Below are 13,050 nucleotides of genomic sequence, written 5' to 3'. Positions count from 1 at the left end.
GCATAGCTCCAGCAGATCTGAGGTTGCGGATGGGACGGTGGAGCATTAGAAGGTTGCGCAAATATCCCTATGCCTAATATCATATGCCTCGAACATTCAATTAATGCATGGTCTAACCATGTCAGTGGCTTAGAGGGTTCACACAAAATGCAGGAGGAATTAGAAAAAATAATGTCCAATGTGTGACTCGCTGTGTCGGTCGGGCCTTTATTGAGCTTAAGTAAGCCCAGAAGAGCGAGGTCTGCTATAAGTGTCAGTGCGTCGGTATTAGAGCTACCTTCACTGTGGGCGTTGAAGTCTCCCAACAATAGAAATTTGTTTGCCGAGATCACATGGGGAGCTATTAGTTCGGTAACTTGGAGTGGGAAATCAGCTAAGGGGCCTGAGGGCCGATAGACTAAGGCCCCCTTCCAGCTGAATTGTGATAGAAGGTCCAACCGAAAGACCATGATTTATGCGTTGCTCCGCTCCTCCAGTGAAGTAACTTTGATGCTGTCCTTATGTATAATTGCTAGTCCACCCCCCACCTTTGACTCTCTGTCCGTTCTTAAAATCCTATATCCATCAGGCAACGCTATTGCGATGGCGGGAGAAAAATAGGACTTAAGCCATGTTTCAGTCAAAACACCAATGTCCAACTGGGCGGTGGAAATTAGGTCCCATATCTCGATGGAATGCTTGGGCAAGGATCTGACATTGCAGAGCATGCTTTTCCACCCTGGCGTAGTAATGTGGGGGACTTTTCCTATACCATGGGAGGGGGCTGTCTCAGAGAAAGTGCCTTGATATCGGCATGAGAAAGGGCCCTCCAAGATTGGCCAAGTCCCAAGCCGGCATTTCGTCCGAGGGTCAGTTCATAGATCTAACAGCTCCTTGCTGGAATAGGATCAAAGGGGAGTCATGCCCGGGTCGGGTGGATAGACCAGGGTCCCTGGCTCCAGGTGATGTCAGGGCTCGGACGGGCAAAGGCGGGCGCAGACGGGCTTGTGTTTGGCGCGCCCATTGCGCGCGTCCGCTGCCCATCTGGAGAAGCATCCGTTTTAGTAGAGGGGAGTTGGGTCACTAGAACCCCAACTCCCACTCGACCAGAAGTGAGTCGGGTCACGTCTCCCTCCACGCAAACCAGGAAATCTCGCAGTGGACCGGGTAGGGGTGCCCTCAATAATGAACGCAGGTAACCTTAGTAAGCAGAAGGTAGGAACTATTGTTATTAAAACTCGTGAATCAGCTTTAAACAGAACTGTGCAAATAAGCTCAATAGTTTAAAAACACTCAGGATCCGTTTTTAAAACTAGTAATTCAGAATTAAAACATAAATAGAGTGTGCAAATGAGCGCAAGCAATCAGGACAGCACTTAGTGCCAAGAGCAACAGCTTTCACCATTACGCGTCCGCTGCGCGTATTGAGGAGCTTCCGTTTTTGTAGAGGGGAGTTGGGCCACTAGAACGCCAACTCCCACTCGACCGGAAGTGAGTCATGCCTTATGTATGCCTCTGTGACTGTGTGTTCAATGCTGCAGTTAATAAGCAGTGCACTGTCTAGTGAGGACACACACCTTATGTGTGCCTTCAGGAGCCTGCGGTCACTGCTGTGATGGGTAAGCGGGGCCTTGTCTAGTGAGGACACACCCCTTATGTGTGCCTTCAGGAGCGTGCGGTCACTGCTGTGATGGGTAAGCGGGGCCTTGTCTAGTAAGGACGCACACCTTATGTGTGCCTCCAGGAGCGTGCGGTCACTGCTGTGATGGGTAAGCGGGGCATTGTCTCATGAGGACACACCCCTTATGTGTGCCTTCAGGAGCGTGCGGTCACTGCTGTGATGGGTAAGCAGGGCCTTGTCTAGTGAGGACACACACCTTATGTGTGCCTCCAGGAGCGTGCGGTCACTGCTGTGATGGGTAAGCGGGGCCTTGTCTCGTGAGGACACACACCTTATGTGTGCCTCCAGGAGCGTGCGGTCACTGCTGTGATGGGTAAGCGGTGCCTTGTCTAGTGAGGACACACACCTTATGTGTGCCTCCAGCAGTGTGCGCTCACTGCTGTGATGGGTAAGTGGGGCCTTGTCTTGTGAGGACATACACCTTATGTGTGTCTCCAGGAGCGTGCGGTCACTGCTGTGATGGGTAAGCGGAGCCTTGTCTAGTGAGGACACACACCTTATGTGTGCCTCCAGGAGCGTGCGGTCACTGCTGTGATGGGTAAGCGGGCCTTGTCTAGTGAGGACGCACACCTTATGTGTGCCTCCAGGAGCGTGCGGTCACTGCTGTGATGGGTAAGCGGGGCCTTGTCTAGTGAGGACGCACACCTTATGTGTGCCTCCAGGAGCGTGCGGTCACTGCTGTGATGGGTAAGCGGTGCCTTGTCTAGTGAGGACACACACCTTATGTGTGCCTCCAAGAGCGTGCGGTCACTGCTGTTATGGGTAAGCGGGGCCTTGTCTAGTGAGGACACACACCTTATGTGTGCCTCCAGGAGCGTGCGGTCACTGCTGTGATGGGTAAGCGGGGCCTTGTCTAGTGAGGACACACACCTTATGTGTGCCTTCAGGAGCGTGTGGTCACTGCTGTGATGGGTAAGCGGGGCCTTGTCTAGTGAGGACACACACCTTATGTGTGCCTCCAGGAGTGTGCGGTCACTGCTGTGATGGGTAAAGAGTGCCTTGTCTAGGGAGCACGTGTATCCCATATGCATGAAGTCATCGCTCTCACATCAAGGCTAAACTTACTTGGGAAACTAGTGGCACGGTCTCTTCTCGCAGACTCATTGTTGTCCGTGGGGTGGAGCAGTTGTGTTCCTTTCGCTCTCAATGAAAAGACAGTACTTGCAATTAGAGGTCCTGTTAAAGAAAGAAATCACAAATTAATAACAATACAAGAGGGCAATATACAATATTGAGACTTATCTGCTGTTTATCTAACACAACACATATTCATCTGTAGTGCTAATATCTCGCACAGCACGTCAGGCTCTGTCCAAAAATCCCAAAACAAACAAAGTGACAGACGTGTACACCCATTAAGAGAGGCAATGTGAGGGAGTCCTCACTCCCCTTACAAAACAATGTGAGAGATGTACTTCTCTTCATGGGTCACAGAGTGATTGATATGCATGTGCATAAAGAGAGACCGTGTGTGATGTCATCACCCTTCAAGAGAGGCAATGTGAGGGAGTCCTCACTCCCCTAACAAAACACAATGTGAGAGATGTACTTCTCTTCAGGAGAGACAGAGTGAGAGAAAAGTATTTGCTTAAAGAGAGACAATGTGAGAGATGTCATCACCCTTCAAGAGAGACAATGTGAGAGACATCCACCCCCAACAAGAGAATCAATCAGAGGTACGGTTTACACCCTGAGGAGCGGGGGTGAGAGAAGCCCCCCTCAGGAGACACCCTGTGGGTGAGATGTGATGTGTCTTGCATGCTTCCTTTACCTCTTTAGGTGAGCTGATGCATGAGTGGTTAGTGTGGCCTAGAGCATGAAATGATGTCATGGAATGTCAGATCCCATGGGCTGATTCTGGGTGGGCAGGGTTTGGACAGCTGGTGGGAGGATGGAGTCCTGAGAGAACGTACCAGACTGTGATTGTAACATGGACTATAGAACCTACTTGTACCAGACTGAGTGTACCATGGACTATAGAACCTACCTGTACCAGACTGTGATTGTACCATGGACTATAGAGCCTACCTGTACCAGACTGTGATTGTACCATGGACTATAGAGCCTACCTGTACCAGACTGTGATTGTACCATGGACTATAGAACATACCTGTACCAGACTGTATTTTGTACCATGGACTATAGAGCCTACCTGCACCAGACTGTGATTGCACCATGGACTATAGAACTTACCTGTACCAGACTGTGATTGTACCATGGACTATAGAACATACCTGGACCAGACTGTGATTGTAACATGGAAGATAGAACCTACCTGTACCAGACTGTGATTTTAACATGGACTATAGAACCAACCTGTACCAGACTGTGATTGTACCATGGACTATAGAACCTACCTGTACCAGACTGTGATTGTACCATGGACTATAGAACCTACCTATACCAGACTGTGATTGTACCATGGACTATAGAACCTACCTGTACCAGACTGTGATTGTACCATGGACTATAGAACCTACCTGTACCGGATTGTGATTGTAACATGGACTATAGAACCTACCTGTACCGGATTGTGATTGTAACATGGACTATAGAACCTACCTGTACCAGACTGTGATTGTACCATGGACTATAGAACCTACCTGTACCAGACTGTGATTGTAACATGGACTATAGAACCTACCTGAACCAGACTGTGATTGTACCATAGACTATAGAACCTACCTGTACCACACTGTGGTTCCGAGGCTTTTGTTCCTGAGGCGGAAGCTGGGAACCTCTCTACGTTCTGATATGGTATGCGAGTGTTTTTAAAACTGTGTTTTAATCCTCATCCTTGCTGCTAAATCGTTGATTTTACTTGTGCTTTTAATACTTTGGTACTCATTTAACTCACCGCATAGTCGAAGCTCCGCAGAGTGACCCGCTACTCTTTGGGTGCCCGGGGCTAACCGGACTCCTCCTCGGGACAGCCGCCATCTTGGGGCTACAAGGAGGAGGCGGTCTAGTGCTCAGACAAATCGGTATAAACTGCCGAGCCAACAGCGCACGCGCAGCTTTTGTTCCTGAGGCGGAAGCCGGGAACCTCTCTACGTTCTGATATGGTATGCGAGTGTTTTTAAAACTGTGTTTTAATCCTCATCCTTGCTGCTAAATCGTTGATTTTACTTGTGCTTTTAATACTTTGGTACTCATTTAACTCACCGCATAGTCGAAGCTCCGCAGAGTGACCCGCTACTCTTTGGGTGCCCGGGGCTGACCAGACTCCTCCTCGGGACAGCCGCCATCTTGGGGCTACAAGGAGGAGGCGGTCTAGTGCTCAGACAAATCGGTATAAAATGCCGAGCCAACAGCGCACGCGCAGCGGACGCGCAGCGGCGCGCCGAAGGCAAGCCCGTCTGCGCCCGTCCGCGCCTCGTCCAGTCCCAGGCCCGAAACCCCTGTCCAAATCTGCTCACCTTCCATTATGCCTCCACGTCGAAGCTACTCCTCTAAGGTCCTAAGGGATTATAGACTAGCACATATGGCAGGGACTGTCCACAAGGCTGGCTGTCGGGAATCCTTCCCACACTATCTGGAAGGACCAGTATCATGTAAAGTGTGTACCTATAGCTGCATAACCAACATTATAACCAGTCAAAAACCGGAGGCTGCACCACCCACAAGCTGCCTAAACCCAATGTTTATACTATGCAATACCAGGTCCTTAGCAAAACACCATATTGAAATTTGGGACATGATTAGTTCATACTCCCCCAATTTGTGTTTTTTCACGGAAACCTGGCTGAATGCTTCTAATCACACTCAGATTAGTTTAGCGATCCCAGAAGGATATAAATTTATCCATCTAGATAGACAGGGGTGTCCACTGAATTCCGGGAGCTCACCTGCCCGAGGTATCTTAGGCTTCTCAGGCTGACGCCGCCGGTGACCCCGGCGGACTAGCTTACATGTGAGACGGGGACCCCCCGGGGAGGGAGGGGGGGTGCGGGGCTTCCTGGTTAGGATTACTCTGATGCGGGACCATAGGACGGGGAGGGGGGGGGAGTGTTGTTGTTTCGTTAATGGGAGGATGGGGGATGGGAGGGGGGGGGATTGTGTTCTGTCGAGGAGTTGATGGGGGGGTTTTTATTGCTTAGATTTGGGGTGTCGGATACGCGTGCGGGGATTCCACAGCTTGCATTTCTAGCTTTCATTTACTGTGTTTTTCCCCCTGACCCACCGCGCTACCTATTGCCAACCCTCTGGAGTTGCACCCTTTTTCTTTGACTGTATTCCATGTATCCTGCCTTCCTATCCCCCTCCCCCATGGTTTGTTTTGTCTCAATAAAAACGTTTTAAACATAGATAGACAGGGGAAAATGGGGGGAGGAATCGCAATTGGGTTTAAAGAACACTTAAAAGTCCAGTGGACAGCCACACATCTTTTACCCACACGTGAAGTCGTTTTTTTCAAACTGAGCCTATCCCCTACGGAGACCTGGAATGGAGCTCTGATCTATCGCCCGCCAGGCCCTAGGACCAATTTTGTTAATGAACTACTAGAATTAAATGCGCTTCACACACTAGCGGCTAGTAACTTTATCCTGCTCGGAGATTTTAACTTTCATGGAGAGGCCTCAGGTAACCCTGATACCGACAACCTTCTAACAAGTCTCAAACAAATCGGCCTCTCACTCCTCTCAAACGCCCCCACTCACAGAGAAGGGCACGCCCTTGACCTGATCTTTTCCTCGGTAGAGGGTCTCTCTGCCGCCCCCCCCCTTCCCCTAACATGGTCTGACCATTTCTTGGTCCCTTTTACCCTTCGACAACAGAGCCCCACCATCTCAACGAAACCGGAACCTCGCTCCTCTCAACGTCGAAGACCATGGAACAAGTTATCGCTAGAAGCCTTTACAGCAGCTTACAAAACCCTACCACCGGCCCCCCCTACGTCGGATGCAGACACATGAGAGCTGTTGGAATCCTTTTCAACCAAACTCACCACAGTATTCGACACATTAATCCCTATAAAAAAGTTTGGCCCAGCCAAACTACGAAAATCTGCCCCATGGTACTCCGAAGATCTTAGGCTAGAAAAATCGAGATACAAAGGTTTGGAGAGGTCCTGGCGAACAAGTCACTCTCCTTCAGACCACAGGAGGTACAACCTCTCTCTGGCAATTTACCACCAGAACATAAAATCAGCTAGAAAAGCATTTATTCTAAAACAAATTGATTTTGCGTCCAACTCCGCAAAAACCCTGTTTACAATTGTTAAAGACTTTGTTAACCCCCAAGCGTGTAAACTGCCTCAAATAGAGTCCCAATCCTTATGTGACTCGTTAGCAACATATTTTGAGGAAAAAATTAACTTGATTTACACCAATCTTGTCCCCACACAATCTCACACCAACCCTCCCCCTATAAGCCATACTGAATCTGAAGCTCAGTCTACGAGCAGACTCAGACAATTTACACCACTAACAGATCCAGAAGTCCACTCCCTTCTCGCATCGGCAAAGTCTGGCTCACCCGAAGATCTCTGCCCTCCTAGGGTTATGGCCCTCATTGCTCCTTGTTGTGCCTCGGAAGTCAGAGCGATTTTCAATAGCTCCATAGAATCAGGCACTATCCCTCCGAGTTGGAAGGAAGCCTTCGTCCGCCCTCTACTGAAAAAACCCACAGCAGACCCTCTTACGTTCGCAAATTACCGACCTGTATCTTTACTCCCGCTGCTGGCAAAATCCTTAGAAGCAGCCATAAACAAACAGCTGAGCCACTACCTTTAAGTGAATGACCACCTGGACCCGTCGCAATCCGGTTTTAGACCAGGCTTCAGCACTGAAACCGCAATTCTGTCGGTGACAGATTCCTTAAGGTTAGAAATGGACGCGGGAGGATCAGCCATTCTGCTGCTCTTAGATCTCTCCGCGGCATTCGATACGGTGTCGCATTCCAAGCTGACAGACTGAGACACTGTGGCATTCAAGAACAAGCTTTAAAATGGCTTCAAAACTTCCTGGCAGAAAGAAACCAAACAACCATGCTAGGGCCATTCAGATCAAGCAAACATGGGCTTGATAAAGGAGTTCCTCAGGGATCTTGCTTAAGTCCCACGTTGTTTAATCTCTATATGTCTCCACTAGCCAAAATTGCTGAAACTTGTGGATTTGAGATTATTTCATACGCGGACGATACGCAACTCATTTTTAAAATCAATCCTAACGCCCCGGCTGAAAACTTACGTTTTGCGGCAGGAATGTCTGCCATCTCTAAATGGATGACAGAGAATTTCCTTCAGCTGAACCCGAGCAAGACGGAGATACTGCTAGTAGGAAAAGCCTCTCTCTCCTGGTCTTCAGAATGGTGGCCAAAAGACCTGGGCACGGCCCCAATCCCGAAGTAAAGCGTGAAGAACCTGGGGTTCACACTGGATAAAACTCTTTCCATGAAAGACCATATCGCCACAATCACCAGCTCGTGTTACTACAGCCTGCGTTTGTTGAGAAAGATACTTCCGTATCTTCCCTCGAAACACCGGAAAACATTAGTGCAGACTATAGTGATTTGTCGCCTCGACTACGGCAACGCATTGTTGGCCGAACTCGGCTCTTCCCTGCTAAGAAAATTACAAGTCATTCAGAACACGGCTGCCCGAATGATCCTTAACCGCCCGGCCGGCTCATCTTCAGCCCCCATTTTAGCTGAACTACATTGGCTTCCTATTAGGAAACGGTCCCAATTCAAGACCTGTTGCCTCACGTTCAAAGCCCTAAACGGCTTGGGCCCTAAATACCTGGTCAATAAATTAATCAACAAAACCCCGATCTTAAATCTACGTTCCAACGCTATGGAATTGCTGAAAACGCCTAGAATCCGGCGGACCCGCACCGGGGCTAAGTCGTTCTCTTGCCTTGCACCACGGTATTGGAATCTGCTTCCAATTGACATTCGGAAATGTCCATCCTTTGCTACATTTAAGAAAAAATGTAAAACCTTGCTATTCCTCGCTCCGTAATGATAGTAAGGATCCACCTCCTGTCCTGTTTTTCCGTTCTCAGAAACGATCAAAGCAAGCGCTGAGATGCCCCCGGGTGATTCGTGCGCTATATAAAATCTCTTAACATAACTGTGATTGTACCATGGACTATAGAACCTACCTGTACCCGACTGTGATTGTAACATGGAAGATAGAACCTACCTGTACCAGAATGTGATTGTACCATGAACTACAGAACCTACCTGTACCAGACTGTGATTGTACCATGGACTTTAGAACCTACCTGTACCAGACTGTGATTGTACCATGGACTATAGAGCCTACCTGTACCAGACTGTGATTGTAACATGGACTATCGAACCTACCTGTACCAGACTGTGATTGTACCATGGACTATAGAACCTACCTGTACCAGACTGTGATTGTACCATGGACTATAGAGCCTACCTGTACCAGACTGTGATTGTACCATGGACTATAGAGCCTACCTGTACCAGACTGTGATTGTAACATGGACTATCGAACCTACCTGTACCAGACTGTGATTGTACCATGGACTATAGAGCCTACCTGTACCAGACTGTGATTGTACCATGGACTATAGAGCCTACCTGTACCAGACTGTGATTGTAACATGGACTATCGAACCTACCTGTACCAGACTATATTTTGTACCATGGACTATAGAGCCTACCTGCACCAGACTGTGATTGCACCATGGACTATAGAACCTACCTGTACCAGACTGTGATTGTACCATGGACTATAGAACCTACCTGGACCAGACAGTGATTGTAACATGGAAGATAGAACCTACCTGTACCAGACTGTGATTTTAACATGGACTATAGAACCAACCTGTACCAGACTGTGATTGTACCATGGACTATAGAACCTACCTATACCAGACTGTGATTGTACCATGGACTATAGAACCTACATGTACCAGACTGTGATTGTACCATGGACTATAGAACCTACCTGTACTAGACTGTGATTGTAACATTGACTATAGAACCTACCTGTACCAGACTGTGATTGTAACATGGACTATAGAACCTACCTGAACCAGACTGTGATTGTAACATGGACTATAGAACCTACCTGTACCAGACTGTGATTGTAACATGGACTATGGAACCTACCTGAACCAGACTGTGATTGTACCATAGACTATAGAACCTACCTGTACCACACTGTGGTTACGAGGCTTTTGTTCCTGAGGCGGAAGCCGGGAACCTCTCTACGTTCTGATATGGTATGCGAGTGTTTTTAAAACTGTGTTTTAATCCTCATCCTTGCTGCTAAATCGTTGATTTTACTTGTGCTTTTAATACTTTGGTACTCATTTAACTCACCGCATAGTCGAAGCTCCGCAGAGTGACCCGCTACTCTTTGGGTACCCGGGGCTGACCGGACTCCTCCTCGGGACAGCCGCCATCTTGGGGCTACAAGGAGGAGGCGGTCTAGTGCTCAGACAAATCGGTATAAACTGCCGAGCCAACAGCCCACGTGCAGCTTTTGTTCCTATAGTGGAAGCTGGAAACCTCTCTACGTTCTGATATGGTATGCAGTGTTTTTAAAACTGTGTTTTAATCTTCATCCTTGCTGCTAAATCGTTGATTTTACTTGTGCTTTTAATACTTTGGTACTCATTTAACTCACCGCATAGTCGAAGCTCCGCAGAGTGACCCGCTACTCTTTGGGTGCCCGGGGCTGACCGGACTCCTCCTCGGGACAGCCGCCATCTTGGGGCTACAAGAAGGAGGCGGTCTAGTGCTCAGACAAATCGGTATAAAATGCCGAGCCAACAGCGCACGCGCAGCGGACGCACGTGGCGGACGCGCCGCGGGCGCGCCGAAGGCAAGCCCGTCTGCGCCCGTCCGCGCCTCGTCCAGTCCCAGGCCCGAAACCCCTGTCCAAATCTGCTCACCTTCCCTTATGCCTCCACGTCGAAGCTACTCCTCTAAGGTCCTAAGGGATTATAGACTAGCACATATGGCAGGGACTGTCCACAAGGCTGGCTGTCGGGAATTCTTCCCACACTATCTGGAAGGACCAGTATCATGTAAAGTGTGTACCTATAGCTGCATAACCAACATTATAACCAGCCAAAAACCGGAGGCTGCACCACCCACAAGCTGCCTAAACCCAATGTTTATACTATGCAATACCAGGTCCTTAGCAAAACACCATATTGAAATTTGGGACATGATTAGTTCATACTCCCCCAATTTGTGTTTTTTCACGGAAACCTGGCTGAATGCTTCTAATCACACTCAGATTAGTTTAGCGATCCCAGAAGGATATAAATTTATCCATCTAGATAGACAGGGGAAAATGGGGGGAGGAATCGCAATTGGGTTTAAAGAACACTTAAAAGTCCAGTGGACAGCCACACATCTTTCACCGACACTTTAAGCCGTTTTTGTCAAACTGAGCCTATCCCCTACGGAGACCTGGAATGGAGCCCTGATCTATCGCCCGCCAGGCCCTAGGACCAATTTTGTTAATGAACTACTAGAATTAATTGCGCTTCACACACTAGCGGCTAGTAACTTTATCCTGCTCGGGGATTTTAACTTTCATGGAGAGGCCTCAGGTAACCCTGATACCGACAACCTTCTAACAAGTCTCAAACAAATCGGCCTCTCACTCCTCTCAAACGCCCCCACTCACAGAGAAGGGCACGCCCTTGACCTGATCTTTTCCTCGGTAGAGGGTCTCTCTGCCGTCCCCCCTCTTCCCCTAACATGGTCTGACCATTTCTTGGTCCCTTTTACCCTTCGACAACAGAGCCCCACCATCTCAACGAAACCGGAACCTCGCTCCTCTCAATGTCGAAGACCATGGAACAAGTTATCGCTAGAAGCCTTTACAGCAGCTTACAATACCCTACCACCGGCCCCCCCTACGTCGGATGCAGACACATCAGAGCTGTTGGAATCCTTTTCAACCAAACTCACCACAGTATTCGACACATTAATCCCTATAAAAAAGTTTGGCCCCGCCAAACTACGAGAATCTGCCCCATGTTACTCCGAAGATCTTAGGCTAGAAAAATCGAGATGCAAAGGTTTGGAGAGGTCCTGGCGAACAAGTCACTCTCCTTCAGACCACAGGAGGTACAAACTCTCTCTGGCAATTTACCACCAGAACATAAAATCAGCTAGAAAAGCATTTATTCTAAAACAAATTGATTTTGCGTCCAACTCCGCAAAAACCCTGTTTACAATTGTTAAAGACTTTGTTAACCCCCAAGCGTGTAAACTGCCTCAAATAGAGTCCCAATCCTTATGTGACTCGTTAGCAACATATTTTGAGGAAAAAATTAACTTGATTTACACCAATCTTGTCCCCACACAATCTCACACCAACCCTCCCCCTATAAGCCATACTGAATCTGAAGCTCAGTCTACGAGCAGACTCAGACAATTTACACCACTAACAGATCCAGAAGTCCACTCCCTCCTCGCATCGGCAAAGTCTGGCTCACCCGATGATCTCTGCCCTCCTAGGGTTATGGCCCTCATTGCTCCTTGTTGTGCTTTGGAAGTCAGAGCGATTTTCAATAGCTCCATAGAATCAGGCACTATCCCTCCGAGTTGGAAGGAAGCCTTCGTCCGCCCTCTACTGAAAAAACCCACAGCAGACCCTCTTAGGTTCGCAAATTACCGACCTATATCTTTACTCCCGCTGCTGGCAAAATACTTAGAAGCAGACATAAACAAACAGCTGAGCCACTACCTTTAAGTGAATGACCACCTGGACCCGTCGCAATCCGGTTTTAGACCAGGCTTAAGCACTGAAACCGCAATTCTGTCGGTGACAGATTCCTTAAGGTTAGAAATGGACGCGGGAGGATCAGCCATTCTGCTGCTCTTAGATCTCTCCGCGGCATTCGATACGGTGTCGCATTCCAAGCTGACAGAAAGACTGAGACACTGTGGCATTCAAGAACAAGCTTTAAAATGGCTTCAAAACTTCCTGGCAGAAAGAAACCAAACAACCATGCTAGGGCCATTCAGATCAAGCAAACATGGGCTTGATAAAGGAGTTCCTCAGGGATCTTGCTTAAGTCCCACGTTGTTTAATCTCTATATGTCTCCACTAGCCAAAATTGCTGAAACTTGTGGATTTGAGATTATTTCATACGCGGACGATACGCAACTCATTTTTAAAATCAATCCTAACGCCCCGGCTGAAAACTTACGTTTTGCGGCAGGAATGTCTGCCATCTCTAAATGGATGACAGAGAATTTCCTTAAGCTGAACCCGAGCAAGACGGAGATACTGGTAGTAGGAAAAGCCTCTCTCTCCTGGTCTTCAGAATGGTGGCCAAAAGACCTGGGCACGGCCCCAATCCCGAAGGAAAGCGTGAAGAACCTGGGGTTCACACTGGATAAAACTCTTTCCATGAAAGACCATATCGCCACAATCACCA

The 13,050-nt window shown here is 48.4% G+C and overlaps 1 protein-coding gene across 1 annotated transcript in view; it reads right to left on the bottom strand.

The window, feature by feature from the left end:
* Positions 1-13,050, bottom strand: part of LOC146847632 (uncharacterized) — a 141,444-nt gene that overhangs the window by 58,554 nt on the left and 69,840 nt on the right. Inside the window, exon 3 of the mRNA XM_085651768.1 lies at positions 2,726-2,836. Within this exon, the coding sequence (XP_085507894.1) occupies positions 2,726-2,836 (111 nt within the window). The remainder of the gene's footprint in view (positions 1-2,725; positions 2,837-13,050) is intronic.

This window comes from Triturus cristatus, chromosome 4_1 (assembly GCF_964204655.1).
Source record: "Triturus cristatus chromosome 4_1, aTriCri1.1, whole genome shotgun sequence".
Taxonomy (NCBI): domain Eukaryota; kingdom Metazoa; phylum Chordata; class Amphibia; order Caudata; family Salamandridae; genus Triturus; species Triturus cristatus.
Note: the sequence above shows the minus strand (reverse complement) of the source record. Positions and strands in the feature narration are given on the sequence as shown.